Source organism: Mustela nivalis (assembly GCF_964662115.1).
Source record: "Mustela nivalis genome assembly, chromosome: 17".
In the NCBI taxonomy this organism is placed as follows: domain Eukaryota; kingdom Metazoa; phylum Chordata; class Mammalia; order Carnivora; family Mustelidae; genus Mustela; species Mustela nivalis.
This window is the reverse complement of record NC_139036.1, coordinates 42,322,533-42,340,122: the sequence shown is the minus strand read 5'-3', so window position 1 is coordinate 42,340,122 and position 17,590 is coordinate 42,322,533. Positions and strand designations below refer to the sequence as shown.

Sequence of the window (17,590 nt, the reverse complement as noted above, 5' to 3'; positions counted from 1 at the left end):
AAAGGCAAAGGCTTCCCAGAGGCATTTTGCCTTTCTGTTTTCCAGAAGGGATATCTACCCCCAGGGACACTGGCAGGAAGCTGTCCCATGACCCTACCTTGCTGCAAGGAAAGTTGGGAAATTTATTTATTTGACATAGACAGCAAGACAGCAAGCAGAGGGAGAGGGAGAAGCAGGCTTCCCGCTGAGCAGGGACCCCCCCGCCCACGAATGTGGGGCTCCATCCCAAGACCCTGGGATCATGACCTGAGCCACCCAGGCACCCAAACCGGGGTGCCGATGATAAGAAAGGAAGGAGGCATGGAAGACAGAGGGTTGATGTCCTGTTGTGTCTGCTGTGATGTGGAACTAGTCTCCCTGGCTAGCCTCTTCCACTTAGGTAGGCTTATTCGAGAAGGCAGCAGAATGGCCGGGTGCCTGGGTTTCAGTGAAGGAGCCGACCAGAAGCGGGAGTTCAGGCTTAGAGGGTGTGGGCAGACCTGACTGAGAGGCACCCCCAAGGAGCAGGAAGCCCAGCCCTGGTGGTCTGGGCCAGTCTCCGTATCTGCCACACACCACAGGGGCGTCTTGACACCACCTCGGTGTCACCAGAACCAATGGAGACTGACCCTCACCTATCACAATGGCAGGTGTCACGCTTCAGGCTGAAGACCAGGGAGGCAGCACCAAGCGCCCCCCAGAAATGGCAAAGAACTAGAATGAGGGGCAGAAGCCAACCAAGTGGTGTTGGGCAGAAGACCTTCCTTTGCTCTACATCTTGCCAGCTGGGCTTAGAATCCAATTGACATGAGACAGATGAACAGAAGAAAATCAAATTTAATAGGTCTACCTATGGGGAATCCACACAGACATGAACTTCCAAAGATAATGAGGCAATGGGAAGCTGATGGGGAAGGCTCTGCGGATTCAAAAGGGAGGAGGCTCACCAGCAGGAGGCTGAAAGGAGAGCTTTGGAAAAACAAGGTTGCCCAATTATGCAGGTAAAGGGAAGTCTGTTAATAGCTCTCTTCCGGGCACAGGCTCTCCTTTTCAATGCAAATTTTGGTAGCTGAAAGGGAGGCTGAGCGTTCCCTGCATCTGCTGGGTTTTGATTCTTCCTACCTGGAAATCATCTTTATGCCCCAGTGGCCCATCTTGGGACAGCCTGCCCTTGGCCCCTATAGTGGGATTTCAACATCAAGTTCTCAGGAGGCACCTGGCTGGCTCAGTTGGTAGAGCACGTGAGGGCTGATCTCGGAGTTCCGAGTTTGAGCTCCATGGTGGGCATAGAGATTACTTAAAAAACCAAACCAAACAAAAATAATCAAGTTATCAAAATAAATCCAAAATGAACTATCATTTGTGACCCTAAAAGTACTGTTCGAAATATAGTCTGTCAATTTTAAGACATTATTAAAAATGTTTTTAGGGGTGCCTGGGTGGCTTAGAGGGTTAAGCCTCTGCCTTCGGCTCGGGTCATGATCTCAGGGTCCTGGGATTGGGCTGTCTGCTCTACATGGAACCTACTTACCCCCTCTCCCTCTGTCTGCCTCTCTGCCTACTTGTGATCTCTCTCTGTCAAATAAATAAATAAAATCTTAAAAAAAATGTTTTTAAAGATTACCAAGGTGATTCACTGGCTTAGTAGAGCAAATGACTCTTGATCTCAGGGTTCTAAGTTTGAGCACCGCATTGGGTGTAGAGATGACTTAAAAACAAAATCTTCAGAGATGCCTGGGTAGCTCAGTTGGTTAAGCATCTGACTCTTGATCTCAGCTTGGGCCTTGATCTCAGGGTCATGAGTTCAGGTCCCTGCACTGGGCTCATGTGTGAAACCCGTGGTTTAGAAAGAAAGAAAGAAAATAAAATCTTATTAAAAAATTAATTTAAAGGAGCGCCAAGGGCACCTGGGTGGCTCAGTGGGTTAAAGCCTCTGCCTTCAGCTCAGGTCGTGATCCCAGGGTCGAGCCCTACATCAGGCGCTCTTCCTCGGATATCCTACTTCCTCCTCTCTCTCTCTGCCTGCCTCTCCCTACTTGTGATCTCTGTTTGTCAAATAAATAAATAAAATCTTAAAAAAAAAATAAAAATAAAGGAGCGCCTGTTGGCTCAGTGGGTTAAGCCTCTGCTTTTGGCTCAGGTCATGATCTCAGGGTCCTGGGTTCAAGGCCTGTGTCAGACTCTCTGCTGAGCGGAGAGCCTGCTACCCTTTCTCCCTCTGCCTGCCTCTCTGCCTACTTGTGATCTCTTTCTGTGTCAAATAAATAAATAAAATCTTTTTAAAAAATTAATTTAAAAACATGAAAAATAAAGTCTTACACTAAAAAAACTTGAAAACATGTCTACACAGCCACATCTAAAAGGCATGTAAGTTGGCTAAAAAGAAAAACAAGATAAAATAACTAGGTAGGAAATATTTAGATGGAATCCTAAATCCTAGATCCAAAGACATCTCTGCACATATAGAGAACATGGATAACATACAGAGAAATTGGGTAACACCCAAGACACATGGGAAAGATTTGAGAAATTCTGTTGTTGACACCTCCCGCACCCGTTCCCGATAATTACTAGTACCATGAAGCTGTGCAAAACGTGTCCAAATGCAGTCCTGGTCTCTGGAAGGAACGGGAACGCTCCTTGTGGGCTAGAGAGGTGGGGCGTTCTTTGTTCATTCCATCACCAAAGCTTCCTAAGGGTCTGCTTTTTGGCAGGCTTTGCTCATGGCCCTGGGGATAGAGATGCCCCACATTCTTGTCTTCCAGTGCGGAAACACACAAGTAAGCAGTGGTGGCAGCAGAGAGCGCATGTGCGTGGGAGTCTCAGTGGGTTCAGCGAGCCCGTGGAGGAAATGGGGGACATTTGAGTCACCCTTCAAATAAGGAGGTGTTCGATGGAAATCATGGAAGGCATCTGGGATTTCCTGGCCGTGGGAGCAGCAAAGACGTGAGGACAGGAGACTGAGCACAGAGTCAGGAGAAATGACAGTGGGTTGGAGGGGTGAGAGCGAGAAACAGGCTGGAAAATGAGGGAAAACTGGTAAAAGGTCTCCCTGGAACCTGGCGCCGTGGGGTATCTGTGACTAGGGAACCCCAGGGCACTTCCTCTGCCAGGGATGGCTGGAATGTCCGGAGTCCTCACTCGCCGCTTGGTGTGCTAACCCCTGTTTCTCATCTATAAAACAGTAATATTTTTCTTCCTTCCAGTAAGGATGAAATGACATACATGAATAGCATATGGGGCCCGGTGAATTTGCGTTTCTCCCTGCTTTGCTGTCCCCCGCAACCCCATCATGAATTGTTCCCAGAAGGGCTCAGAGTCTGGACATGGACCCAAGGTTTAGAAGGAGCCGCTGACTCTGGGGACAGAAATCAGGGCATGAAGTGTTCCTTGGCCTTTTCCTTGAACCTGGTGGAGCAGAGAGAGGCCCCAGGGCTGGAGAAGCTCCTCCCAGGCCTGCCTGCCATTGCCAGCTCAGCAGGCTAGACACAGCTGGTGGCGCTGCCTTCCCTGACACAGGGTGCTGTGGTTCCCCTCCCCTGGCTTCCAGGTGCTTCCCACAGAGCCTCCCAGGCCCTGGGCTGTGACCTGCCACCTGCTGATTGCTCCTATCCCACTTGGGCCTCTAGCTCTGGTGCCTCCAGGAAGTGAGTGAGGGTTGAGCTGAGGGGCTCTAAGTGAGAAGCGGGGAGAGGACTATGCTGCAGCCCCAATATCCCCCACCCCTGAGGGTCTGCTGTCCTTGTGCTCTGGGAGGTTTCCTCGGTGGGGGGGGGGGGGGCTCCCCTGTGTTGGGGAGTGTGGAGCACTGTCCAGGGTCTAGAGCCCTAGGGTCTCGCCCTGACTGAGCAAGCCTCTCTGGAGTCTTTTGGGGGCCACTCCTTACCCACCCCACCCACAACCAGACTCACCCAGAGAATCCATCGTGTGTTCATTCAACAGATACTAAGTGCTTACTCCAATTAAAGCCCTAAGGATACAGAAGTGAGCAAACAGACCTGCTCTCCTGGTTAAATAGCCATCTTATCAGTGACAAGACTCTTAACACTATGAACAATGAGAGGCGGGAAGATGCCAGGAGGAAACAGGGAGGGCTTCCCGGAGGAGGAGGCCAGCCTCAGCAGGAGAGCCAGAGAAGAGCAGAAGTGAGCCTGCGAGCCTGCAGGCCATGTAGGTAATAGATGTTCCTGGATGTTCCTCCAGGTCGAGAGCCTAGCCATCCCTGCTAGAAAGAGCCCGGCCCCCACTGTCACCCCAGGTACTTCCCCTCTGCCTTCTCTCCTTCCCTTGTCCTGACCAGCAAGGGGCCTATACACCCGGAAGACACCAGGCCCAGGGGCTCAGGTCCCCAGCATCCTCACTTCCTCAGCCCATGTCTGGGGGGAGAAGCTCTGAGTGTGCAGTGCCCAGGAGTCTGACCAGGGTCTGCGGAGGAGGAATCAAGGACCGGGGGCTTGAGGCTGTGGAGGGGCCTGGGCAGTGGTGGGGAAGAGGTGCTGCAGAAGGAGGAGGGGTTCCGGGAGGAGCCCAGCAAGAGAGGAGCAGGAGGGGGGCTGGTGAGGCAGCTCCCCTGTCCTGCCCAAGGCACTCCCACTTATTCTGGTCCTGGTGTCTGGCCCCGCCATGATCCCTGGCACTGACCTGACCCTCAGAGGCTCTTGCCATGGGGTAGCCTGTCCTGGGTTCATTTTCCAGGATCAGGCCAGGAGAGGTGGCCTGAGTCGGGGGTGCCCTGAGGCTGGGGTCAGAGTGACTGTGCTTGGCCTCAAGTTTATGGCTGTGGTGGGTCACAAGCCTCTTCCTGTCCTCTTTCTGGTTCAGCAGGGATCAGAGGGTGCATACTGGGAGGGAAGGAGGAGGTCTAGGGTTTCTGTTCTGCCGCTTGGGACCGAGAACGAGGCGGAAGGACACCACTGGAGAGGGACCCTGCAGGGTCTCCTGGGCAGCTGTGGGCTTATCAGTCAGTCCAAAATGTTCATTTGTGGAGTGACCAGGGGTCTAAGCGTTGGCTTCTCCATTGGTCAAATGAAGTCGCCATCCGTACTCTGCCTCTTCTGTGGGGTCACTGATCCCACGGGTGAGGGCTGGCTGGAAGAAGGTAGGGGTATGTGGGCGGACAGTGCCCCCTGGTGGCTGTGTCTAGAGTTGCTTTGCCCGGTGCCGGGACCTAGAGGGTCCCCTTCAACCCTGTCTTCTCTGCTCCACTTTCTCCTTCATCACCCTAAACTTCTCAGGGTCCTCCGCGCTGCTTTCTCATGAGCAGGAATAACTCAATTCAGCAAACATCCATTCAGCAGGCGTGGAATGGGCCCCTATTGTATGTCCTGTTCTGGGGAGATTTGTTGGGGCAGGTGATAAAAAATATTAAATGTTGAGAAATTAGATACTGGCGTTGGTTGCACAACTCCATGAATATACCGAAAACCACAGATTGGACACTTTAATTTTTATTTTATTTTGAAGATTTATTTATTTATTTCAGAGCAGGGGGAAGAGGGCAGAGGGAGAGAGAGAACCCAAGCAGACTCCTTGCTGAGTACAGAGCCTGACCTGGGGCTGGATCTCAGGACCCTGAGATCATCACCCAAACTGAAACCAAGAGGATGTTCCACCAACTGAGCCACCCAGGAGCCCTTGTGATTTTATTTTATTTATTTTACTTTTTATTATTTTTTTAAAAAGATTTAATTTATTTGACACAGAGAGATCGATCACAAGTAGACAGAGAGGCAGGCAGATATAGAGTGGGAAGCAGGTTCCCTGCTGAGCAGAGAGCCTGATGCGGGGCTTGATCCCAGGACCCTGATATCATGACCCGAGCAGAAGGCAGAGGCTTAACCCACTGAGCCCCCCTGGCGCTCCCTGTGATTTTATTTTTAAGTAATCTCTACACCCAACGTGGGGCTCAAGCTTACAACTCCAAGATCAAGAGTCCTATGCTCCACTGGCTGGGCCAGCCAGGCGCCCTAGCGCTCGTGGGTGGTTCAGTAGGTTAAGTGTCTGACTCTTGGTTTGGGCTCAGGTCATGATCTCTATTGGGAGATGGAGCCCCGAGTTAAGCTCCCTGCTCGGTGGGGAGTCTGGTTCCCCTCTCCCTCTGCCCTTCTCCCACCTTGTGCACTTCTCTCTCTGAAATAAATAAGTAGTCTTTTAAAAAAGCTGTTTTGTTTCCTGGTGATGTTAATAAAAAATAAAAAATTTAAATAAAATTTAAATAAAAAAAAGAAATAAAAATAAATTTTTAGGGGCGCCTGGGTAGCTCAGTGGGCTAAAGCCTCTGCCTTTGGCTTGGGTCGTGTTCCCAGGGTCCTGGGATGGAGCCCCATATCGGGGCTGCTCCCCCCCCCCCACAGTGCCTGCCTCTCTGCCTACTTGTGATCTCTCTGTCAAATGAATAAATAAAATCTTAAAAAAAAATAAGTTTTTAAAAAACCTATTTTGTTTCAAGAACAAGAGCGATAAGGTCGTTATGGTCTAAATGTCTGTGTGCCCTTGCAATTCATGTTGAAATGCTAACCTCCAGTGTGATGGTGTTAGGAGGCGGGGCCTTGGGGAAGTGACTAGATCCTGAGGTGGGAACCCCCATGAGTGGGAACTGATGGCCCTTGTAGAAGAGCCCCCAGGAGCTCCCTCAGCCCTTCCGCCATGTGACAACCACCAGCAGAAGACAAGACAGAAGTCCATGGACCGGGAGTGGGAGGTCTCACCAGGCACCACATCTGTGGGCACCTTGGTTTTCCATCCTCCAGAGCTCCGAGAAACAGTTTATAAACCACTCAGTCTATGGTATCTTGTTAAAACCATCCAAGCCAACCAAGACACCACCAAGACACCGCCTACTGTCTCTACTCACAGCCACAGCCGTGTCTCTCTCTCATTAAACTTAAGATGACATCTCTCTGATGACAAGCCGTCCACTCCCTCAGGCGAGGTCTGGTCCATGGGGCCTGCTGCTCCCTTTCTTTCTTTTCTATTTTTTTTTAAAGATTTTATTTATTTATTTGACAGACGGAGATTACAAGTAGGCAGAGAGGCAGGCAGAGAGAGAGGGGGAAGCAGGCTCCGTGCTGAGCAGAGATCTTGACCTGAGTCAAAGGCAGAGGCTTTAACCCACTGAGCCACCCAGGTGCATCGATTCTATGGCTTTAAAAGAATTAGTTCCAAAAAAAAAAAAGAATTAGTTCCACAACCATCTCTTTCTGGCCGGCAGATTCTTCCATATATATATATATATTTAAGATTTTATTCATTTATTGGACAGAGATCACAAGTAGGCAGAGAGGCAGGCAGAGAGAGAGGAGGAAGCAGGCTCCCCGCTGAGCAGGGATCATGACCCAAGCAGAAGGGCAGAGGCTTTAATCCACTGAGCCACCCAGGCACCCCCCCATATATATATATATGTATATATATATATATATACATATATATATATATACATATATATATATATATAAGATTTTTATTAATTTGACAGATACAGCAAGAGAGGGAACTCAAGGAGGGGAAGTGAGAAAGGGAGAAGCAGGCTTCCTGCTGAGCAGGGACCCCCTAACAGGGGACCCACCCTGGGACTCTGGGATCATGACCCAACCCAAAGGCAGATGCCTAACAGGCGCCCCCGGAGGCAATATCTCAGAAATAACATAACTAATGAAGACTGCCCCTCTGGTAAACAGGCAGAGAATTCCCTGGGGGGCTGCTGGGGGTGCAGAGGATCTGGCGCGAGGGAGGTGAACAGGCACCAGGGTTCACTCATCAATCAGGAACAAACAACACTGGCTCCTGAGGAGAGAGGCTGCCATTTCAGGGGGACAGGTATGAGCTGGCTGGGAAGGCTGGGAGTGTGGCCTGAGATGCAAACTAGGAAGCCATTAATGATTTCTCCCCCTCTCACCCAGACCACCCTGTCAGATGGGTACTTTCCATTTTTCTCATAGTTCCTTATTTGTTAAAAAAAAAAAATCACCATGTTCTGTAATTGTCTTGTTTTCTCAGCTATTTGTTTCCCTTTCTAGATTCTGAACTCCAGGAGAACAGGGATCTAGTTTCTCTTACTCTTTGCTGAGAGTCTAGTCTGAGAGTATAGTACAGTGCCTGATGTATTAGGGACTCAAATATTTGTCAAGTGAATGAATGGACCCATATGGAAGGAAACATTTTTTTTTTAAATTAAAGATTTTATTTGACAGAGATCACAAGTAGGCAGAGAGGCAGGCAGAGAGAGGTGTGTGTGGGGGGAATCAGGCTCCCTGCCAAGCAAAGAGCTGGATATGGGGCTTGATCTCAAGACCCGGAGATCATGACCTGAGCGGAAGGCAGAGGCCCAACCCCCTGAGTCACCCAGGCACCCTGTAAGGAAACATTCTTATCACAATGCTTATGCATGGGAAAGCTGGTGGACAGGGCATTCTGATCCTCGTTCCTGGGTTGTGTCTCTTGTTCCATGCTGTGTCACAGACGCCTGACTCCCAAGGCACATTGTCAGCACTAGAAGTCTCTGTCCCAGCTGTCCTTGGGCAGCAGCCTTGGTTCTGGGTTCAGGCTTAGCTTGGTGGCTGTGGGGAAGGGGTGCCTGGAATTCCTTCAAGACGGACTCATGTGGAGGGGGCTGGGGGGTTATCACAAAAATCTAGAAGGGAAAATGAAGCCTGAACAGTAGAGGGACTGAAGAGGCGACTGCACAAATATTGAGAAATATTTAGGCGGTAAATCAAGCGGGACAAGTGATTGGTTATTGAAGGGAAGAAAATTGGGGCACCAAGAATAATTCTAAGGCTTTTTTATAAAAAAAAAAAAAAAGATTTTATTTATTTATTTGACAGACAGAGATCACAAATAGGCAGAGAGGCAGAGAGAGGGAAGCAGGCTCCCTGATGAGCAGAGCCTGATATGGGGCTCAATCCCAGGATGCTGAGATCATGACCTGAGCCAAAGGCAGAGGTTTTAACCCACTGAGCCACCCAGATGCACCAATTCTAAGGCTTTGAAAGAATTAGTTCCACAACCATCTCTTTCTGGCCAGCAGATTCTTCCAATCTAAAGGGACAGAAGTGGCCACCGGACTCCTCTGCCGCCCCATCCAACTCATTCAGGACTTCGGGTGACTCATAGGTACCCCCTCCTGGGCCACACTCTGAGGGACTCGCTTCCTGTGCTGTAGGGGCGCAGGTCTGGTCTGGGAGACAGACACACTCTGAGCACTGCCTGCCACCAGGTAAGGGATGCTCTTGGGGGCACACGGGACGATGTCCGAGGAGTCTTCACTTGGGGAGCCTCTAAGTGCAGTCTCCAGGAAGAACAGGTGTCTGCCAGGGTGGAAAGAGGTGGGCAAAGCGAATGAGGGCTGGAGGTAAAGCACCAGCAAAGGTAATAAGAAGTCAGGTATAAGAAAGAGGGCTGTCCAGCGGCTGGAGCACTGGGCTGTGAGCGCGGGGACCACAGTGTGACGCGCCACACTGGGCAGCGCCTGGAAACCATCCTGGAGTTTGGATTCACCTCCCGGCTACGGAGGTGAAAATACAATACAATACTGCCCTAACTCCCAGGTCATATCCGGGCTGGGCAGCCGGCAACCACACCGGGAGTGGAGGGAGGGGGTGTCCCCATCTAGGGACGTTGAAATCGCCATATCCGAATTCCAGGGAAGCTGCGACTTGGGGCAGAACCATTCTCGGGAGGTGGAGAGGGAGAGGAGAAACCCTGCACTCGTAACCAGAGCCCATGGAACCGGCTGGGATGGCCGCTCGAATCTTCTCCTTATTCCGATTTTTGCGCGCTGCCTCGCCACCAAGAGCTTCCCTTGTGCGCGACCCCCAGTCCCGGACCCACAGGTTACTCCCGCCCGCCCACTCCCGCGCGTTGTACCGCTCGGCGGGCGCCCACTCCGGGCGCTGGTTATCCAGGCCCGGCTGCTGCAGCCGGTTGAGAACTCAAGTTGCGTCCTAAGGGGTCGGGGCCCCGGTACGCAAGACACGGTTCAGACAGGGGGATCTGGCGGGAATCACCCTCGCACCCCCGCCGTTAGCGCATCTCACTCCAGAGCCCTCTGCGCAGGCACCCGCGGCCGGACAGGGAGCAGGATCCGGATCCCCATCCGTCTCGGGACGCCCTGCCCCAGCTCGCCTGACCTCCAAGGCTGGATCGGGGGCAGAAACCCCACGCGCGTCCGCATTCTCAGCCGCCCGGGGGAATGCCCAGTACGTGCCCAGCAGCTCGGACGCACCACGGACCCGCTTCATATTCCAGGGACCCTTTGGTCCCCGGGGCCACTGGCCTGGGGACTGGAAAGGCGCCGGGCATCTGGAAGCGCCTCATCGGGCGCTCCGCCTTTTTTTGGGATCTGGAGGAAGGTAAAGCCGGTCCTCGGAACCCCAGAGCGAGTGGGACGCAGGCATTTCCGTGGAGAGTGGGGCCGCGTCGGTTCCAGGCGCCCCGGCCCTTCTGGCATTCAGTCTTATGGCTCTATCCATTTGTGACGTCACAGTCTGCGGAGCCTGTCCGATCGCCTCTTCTCTATCTCCTCCTCCCTTCTGTCGTCTGCAGATCGTTGACGGGGGGTCAGGTCTAGGGGCTCTGCACGCCCGTTGCTCTGCTGATCTGCGCACTCTCAGCCGCCCCCCCCCCCCCCGCCCATCGCAGTGCCAGGAGAAGGGCAGGTGCTAGGGAGGACGCTGCCTTGCGCCCGCTGGGGAGGTGGGTGGGCGGAGTGGAAGGTTTTGTCAACCTTCTGGCTGCTGGGGGTCAAAGCCCTGCTTTCCCAAGCCTAGGGATGGGCGGGGCCTCAGGTTTCTTCCCCTCATAGCCTCTCCTGGGTGACTGGAGATCCCTGGATTGGGTCTAAAGGCTCAGGGCCCCCCTACTGCAGTGCTGGAAAAGTTTCTTTCTTCTTTTCATACGCAACAGGTGCAGGGTGGGTGCGTCTGTTTTCTGACGCAGGAGGCTCCTAGTGAGTCGGCCTAGGCTGCCCTCGGGGTAAGGAGGAATGAGCCAGTCTGTGGCTGTACTTCCACTAGCCGCCTGCATTCTCCTAGGTACCAGGGACCCAGGCGGCGGAGAAGCAGTTCTACCTGAGCTTGGAGGACTGGGATCCTTCACCTTGCCCAGGCCCCTCCAGAACGAGAGTCCAGCTGGTCCTGGGAAGGGAGTGCTGAGTACTGGGGGGTGGTGTGGTGTGGTGTGGAGAGGATATTGGGGGCAGGAAGGGAGCTCAGTCTTCTCCTCCCTTGCTGCTGAGTCTTGTTTTTGAGGGAGCATTTGGGGATCGGACAGGAAATGGTGGGATGTGGGGTGGGATATGCCCCCCTTTTCCTGACACAGCTGCACGCCCTGCTTTTGCATCCCTGTATCCTGACCGGCCCCCGAGTCAAGATCACCCAAGAAGCTGTCAGGTTGATGTTGAATCTGCTAGAGGACGTGGGTGTTGCCTTCCCGCTGGGGCCAGCCTGAGTCTTAGCCAGGCCTCCCCTTTAAATCTGCCCGGAGGGGTAGGAGGCCTGTCTGTTCCCTGCTTCACTGTTTTTCTGGGGGCCAAGCTGGGGGGTCCCTCTTATGAGGTCCAGGCTGGACTTGCTCTTAGAGCCATCTTTCCCATAAGGGGACATGGAGTCAGGCCCCACAGTGGGTTGACGGCAGGTTCTTTCCTAGTACCCTGGAAAACTAGGGTGTGGAAAGGTTTCCCTTAGTGGCCTGGCTTCCCTTTGACCCCTGTGTACTCCCTAGCTTCTCCCACCTGTCTGGGAGATCCCAGAAAACAAGAAAGTATTCCCCATGGTTGTGGGTCTCTCTGTAGAGAGATCGGGACCTAAATACGGCGGCTCGCATTGGCCAGTTCCTGGCGAAACAGAACCGTGCTCTGATGGAGGAGAACAGCAAGCTGGAAGCCATGCTGGGCTCAGCCAGGGAGGAGGTAGCTGGGCAGGGAGGAGGGGCGCGGGGGGTGCCATCTCAGACCTTCCTGCGTCCCCGCCGTGCCAGGACCTGTGCCTGCCTCTGCCTGCTTTCCAACACGGATCCTTTCCCCCAGATTTTACATCTCAGATGCCAGCTGTGCTTGCGAGGTGACTTCCTCTAGCTCTACTCCGACTCTGATGAGGAGGAAGAGGAGGAGGAAGAGGAAGAAGAGGAGGAGGAGGAAGAGGAGGAAGAGGCAGAGCAGCAGCACCATCATCCCTATGGAGCCCGTGGGCTGTGAGTGTCCTGCCTTTTCTCTGGGACAGTCTCTGCTCTCTGCCTCAGTTTCCCTATCTGCAAACAGAGACATACATGGTGCACCTGCCAGCAGGGTTGCTGGGGCCAAATGAGACCACCCCGCTGAGCCTGGTGGTGGTGGGGTAGACCCTGGGGGAGCTGGGCCCTGGGTCCCCCAGCCCTGGGCCCTGACTCCCCTTGCTCCTGGGCCCGCTAGGACTTCCGTGTGGGAGTTGAGTCGCTACACTACTGCCCCCAGCTGGAAACCCTGCAGGAGCATCTGAGGCAGCTGGAGGAGGAGAACCAGCCCCTGAGTGAGGAGGTGAGGCTGTGGCAAGTGGGCGCACCCTCTGGGGGGGCTGTTGACCCCCCTCTCTTTCCCTCCAGACCTCTCAACTCGATGCCCTTGAGGAAGAGGAGCAAGGGCTCATCCTGGATTGTGCGCAGCAGTTTTGTACGTGAGGTTGTAACTTGGGGGTGGAGGGCTGTCCCAAGGAGCCAAAGGAAGAACTCAGGAATCATAGAGTGGAGACTTGATCTCGAGTCCCAGCTCTCCGGCATTTCGTAGCTGTGGGAGCTTGGTCAAGTTCCTGATGTCTCTGAAACTTTAGAAAGAGGAGGAATTACCTCAGCCCTGCAGACCTCTCCAGAGGCAAAGCTGAGGATGTGCTTTGCACACACTGTAAAGAGCTGTGCAGAAGCCACGGGACCCCTCTAAGCCTGTTTCCCTTTGTCATTCGGGACACGGGAAGGAGGGGCCTGGATGCAAGGAAGAGAAGAAGCCCTGAGCTGCCAGACACCAGGCAGGGCACCGGATCTGGGGCAGGGGCCAGTGCGGGTACCTGTGTTTATGAAGATGAGGCAGGCACAGCATTTGTCCCCGAGAAGCTCAAGTCAAGATGTGAGATGCACGTGCAAGATGGCAGGGGCTGAGCTCCCGTGGCCCGCCCACTTCCCCGCAGGCCTGACCTTCCTTCGCTCTGGGTCCTTGCTCCATATCAGTCAACAGACATTTATTGGGATGAAGACCCAGTGAGAAATGGGGAGTCCTGTGAGCCTCGAGTCCCCTGCCTGAGCTGAGGGATGGGGTGGACAAGGGCCTCCGGAGGGCCAGACTGGTCCCGAGGTCAGTGTGCGGATGGCCGACCTGTCGGAGGTGTTGGCGCTCAGGACGGAGACCCAAGACCAGCGGCGGAGGAGGTCACCCAGCTGCGAACCCAGGTCCTGATGCTGCAGTGCTGCTGCCAAACGGTGGGTCTGGTGGTGTGCGGGGCTCCCTCCTCCCTGCCTGGCCCCATAGAAGCCCAGCCCCCTCCTCCCTGCCCTGGGCTCACAGAGCAGCCAGGCCCCAGGCCCCTCTGTGCGCAGAGTCAGAACTGGAGGACACCGGAGAGTGTCTCGTTCTGCCCCCTGGTTGTCCCCGGGAAGGGACCCAAGCCCAGGGAAGGTCACGGGGTGTTCTAGAATGCCTGGCTCTGCTGCTCTATGGGGCCCCATTTCATGTGACCTCTTGCTTCAGAAAGGGCTGCCAAACACTCGGCAGTGTGCCTGGGAAGACTTGCCGGAGCAGGTAGGGAGGCCTCGGGTGGGGCTGGTGTGTCTTGGGTGGGGCTGACTAGTCTTGGTCCTTCCAGTATGGAGCCCAGATGGAGAAGTTGCAGCGGCAGTTGGCTTTGGAGAAGGAAATCCAGATGAGGCTCCAGGATGAGGTGAAGCTCCCCCTGGGTCCTGCCTGGGCTGTTGAGAGCCCCTGGCCCAGAGCCGGGAACTCAAGCCCTTGACCAGCTGGCTGGCTGTCCTGGGAAGACGAGCTCCTTGAGTAGGCTCTGGGTCTGTCCCTTTGTACACTCTTGGTGTCTGGTGTGGGGCCCTGGCTGTTCAGCTCTTTCTGAAGCAAGAGGTCACATGGAATGGAGCCTGAGTGGAGCAGAGTCCAAGGACCAGCTCAGGGACATCCATCATGTCATTGTGTGGGTCCGGAGCCTGGGCCTGTGTGTGTCTGCAGCAGAACCTGCAGGTGGCTTTCCAGCCGCAGGACCTGCAGGGGAGGTACGCAGAGTGTGGGGGCATGCTGACTGAGGCCCACGAGGAGGTGAGGACCCTCGGCCGGTGAGCCCCCGTGTCCACTGGTCCTGTCACCTGCTACACATACACTGTACCTCTGGTGAGGACCCTCCCCTCCGCCTTCTGCCCTCTGGGTGCTCTCCCCTGCTGGCTGATTTCCATCCCTCATCCCTTTCTGGCCCTGGAAGTGGGGGCTGGGGTTCTGTGGGGATCCCCTGCTCTCCCCTGCAGGAGGCCCTTCTTGGTTTCCAAGAGACCCTGGACGAGGAGCTCAGAATATCTATAAGGAAGATAATCTCAGATTCTGTGTTTTTTATGGAAAGGTGCTCTGCTGGGGCCCCCCTCCCCGGTCCCTGCCTGATCCACACTCACCTTCCCAGAGTGTGGAGAGGGTTTGCTTTTGCTTTCTTTCACTCTTGGCTCCCCACATTAGCTGCCTGGACCCTCTACCCCCCTTTTCTCTGTCCATGTGTGTGGGCCTGTCATTTCCCCAGGGATTTTTCCACACTGGGGCCCCAGGGACTTTGCAGGTTCAGCTCATGTTGTCTTGGGACAGTGATGGCCCTTTTCTCTGTTGAAGGAGTCACGGGATAATTGCAGAGGAGACGTCACACCTGGGGTAAGCTGGCCAGGTGCCCCCCATCACCGGCCTCACTTTTAGCAGCCAGACAGCCACCTGTGACCCTGCCATCCTGGAGAAGGCCCGGCTCCTGGGGCTGGCTGGGCTGAGGTGTTCTGGGAAGGGGATGCCCCCTCTTTCTTCCCACTTGCCCATAGTTGGCCAACTGATTTAGGCTGTTTCACGTGGGGACTGAAGCCTTCCCTTCACCTCACCAGGGACTGAGGGGAGAATGAACCCTGGTGTAGGGCTGGGGACGTCTGAGACTTGAGTCCCCACCTTATTCCTTTATTGACTGTGTATCCCTGGGCAAATGGCTTGACCTGTTTGAGCCTTATTAAAATGGATTTGTTGGGGTGCCTGGATGGCTCAATGGGTTAAGGCCTCTACCTTCAGGTCATGATCCCAGGTCCTGGGATTGAGCCCTGCATCGGGCTCTCAGCTCGATAGGGAGCCTGCTTCCCCTTCTCTCTCTACCTGCCTCTCTGACTAAAAAAAAAAGGAATTTGTTCCTATGGCAGTTAGCTGTGGGCTGGGCCATGAAGGTTAAATCAGGGAGAGGAATATTATCCTTGCTCCTCTGGGGTGTGCACAGGGTAGGGGGTACCAGGGGCCTGTGGGGCTTGTGCACGGTGGGTGACCCTTCTTCTTCCTTCTTACCTGGAAGCCTGGGTGCTGGTTCCCAGCCCCCCCACCCCGCGACAGAAGTGGGGAGGAGCCGTTGGGTCTTGGGGGTAGACTGGGACAGAGAGCAGGGAGCTCCTCAGCCCTGGTGGCCAGGGATGTCCCGCAGGAGCAGATGATGGGGGACCGGGGGCTCTGGCTGGGGTGGGCTTTCAGGGGCACGGAAAGACGTTCCTGTCTCCCTGGCCAGGTTCAAGCTGTTGCGGCAGTGAGGCGTGAGAGCAGGAACGAGGGTTTGAGTCTGAGAAGAGGTTAATGACAGCTGAGGATTCTGTGCCTTCCGAGGAGCTGGGGGCCACAGAAGAGGGGGTGCCTGCTGTGGACGGGTTGACAGAAGAGGCGGAGTTGGTGTTGAAGGAGGCTGAAGCCTGGGAGGAGGTGGAGCTGGAGCTGGATAACAGTGTGGTGACCTCGACGTTGGAGGCCAGTGGCTTGGGCCCCTCTCACCTAAGCATGAAGCATGTCCTCCAGCAGGTGGCTGACTGGTGGGACTCGGGGTACAGGTGGCAACTTCGACAGAAGTTCCAGAAAGGTGAGAAGGTGAGTGTGCTCCCACAGGGGTCACTTTCCCCACCAACCCTCAAGCCTCCCCCACCCCGCCAGTGGGACAAGCTCATGGAGTGCTCACTGACTCCAACCTGGCCCCACCCAGTGTGCTTATTTGCATGGAATTTGCATATCATTTACATAGGCAACAGGGGACTGTGGTCCCAGGGCTCATTTATGTGGAATTTGCCTAAGATTCCAGAGCTCTACCTGCTTTCCTCCTGGGGGGCTGTGCTGGGGGTCAGTACCAGGACTGCTGCCCTCCATGACACCTCAGCTTCCTGTCTCTGCTGCCCCCATCCCCAAGGCTCCCCAACCCTAAGGCAGTGGCAACAGCAGTCCAAAACAGTGTGGGGGGGCGCTATCGCAGAGCAGCAGCCTGGGTGCTGACCCTGGACTTCCAGAGACTGGAGGAGGACAGGGCCAACCACTCTCCCGGGGACAAAGAAGGGGATGTTTTGGGGCCACCCAGGCCCTTGGGACAAAGGCCTCTGCCAGCAAGGGTGGTCGGACCGGTCCCCTGGGTGAGTCTGAAGATGGGCTAGGGTCTCCTCTCCCCAGCTAGAAACTCCACAAGTTTTGGAGAGCTGCACATGCTAAGTGTCAGCTACCTTCACGAAGGTCACAGAGATGCATTGTTTCCTTTAATTGTCACGCCCATAGGTAGAGGTGCCCTCCCCCTTTGTTAGGTGAGAACAGAGCTAGAGTAACTTGGTGGCCACACAGCTGGAGAGGATCTGAGCCTGTTCTCATCAGCGCTGTGCTGAAATGATTCTCCTAGCCTGTCTCTCCCCTCTGACCCTGTCCCAGTGCTTGCCTAGCTTGCTCAGTCAGCTGTGAAATTTAGAGCCTGTTGCTAACCTCACCATTGTAAGTGGCCTGCCCCAACTCTGATGGCTTTTTGGTCACTGCTGGGCAGCTTCATCAGGGTCGACATGGACAGTTGTGCAGTTTGTATATCGAACAGTGACCTCTATGGCCGGCCAGTGGGCAGCTGCACAGTGGTCATCGTGACTGTCTTTCTGATATAGTTGACAAGGCCTCAGCCCTGCCCACCATCCAGGCCCCCCAGTTAACCTCCACTCCCCTTCTCTTCCAGGCTTTGCTGTGTCCCAGCAGCCTGCAGAGGCTTCACAGACAGCCTGAGACCCATCCTTCAGCTAGCTGCCCGGCCAAGTCCCACCTGCTGCAGAAACCTCCTTCCCGGGGCTCCTGGGTGGCTCAGTGGGTTAAGCCTCTGCCTTCAGCTCAGGTCATGATCTCAGGGTCCTGGGATCGAGTCCCACATCGGGCTCTCTGCTCTGCAGGGAGCCTGCTTCCTCCTCTCTCTCTCTCTCTCTGCCTCTCTGCCCACTTGTGATCTCTCTTTGTCAAATAAATAAAATCTTAAAAAAAAAAAAAAAAAGGAATGTGGGAAATAAAAAATTTCCTATACTTCTTCTTTAAAAAAAAAAAAAGAAACCTCCTTCCCACCCTCCCAAATGGGACCCTCCTGTGTCAGCGGCGCACCTT

General features: G+C 54.4%; 1 protein-coding gene across 1 annotated transcript; it reads left to right on the top strand.

Moving 5' to 3' along the window:
• Positions 1-9,224: 9,224 nt before the first annotated feature.
• HAP1 (huntingtin associated protein 1) lies at positions 9,225-17,476 on the top strand (the record flags this gene model as incomplete). Its single annotated transcript, XM_082706771.1, is given in 19 exon segments — positions 9,225-9,328; positions 9,545-9,809; positions 10,033-10,242; positions 10,244-10,328; positions 11,010-11,219; positions 11,296-11,335; positions 11,337-11,391; positions 11,768-11,884; positions 12,002-12,046; positions 12,050-12,154; positions 12,383-12,729; positions 13,297-13,358; positions 13,361-13,416; positions 13,800-13,874; positions 14,174-14,275; positions 14,279-14,329; positions 14,461-14,820; positions 15,758-16,072; positions 17,178-17,476. Coding segments are annotated over 19 exon segments (2,865 nt in total). The 3' UTR covers positions 17,439-17,476.
• Positions 17,477-17,590: the final 114 nt, after the last annotated feature.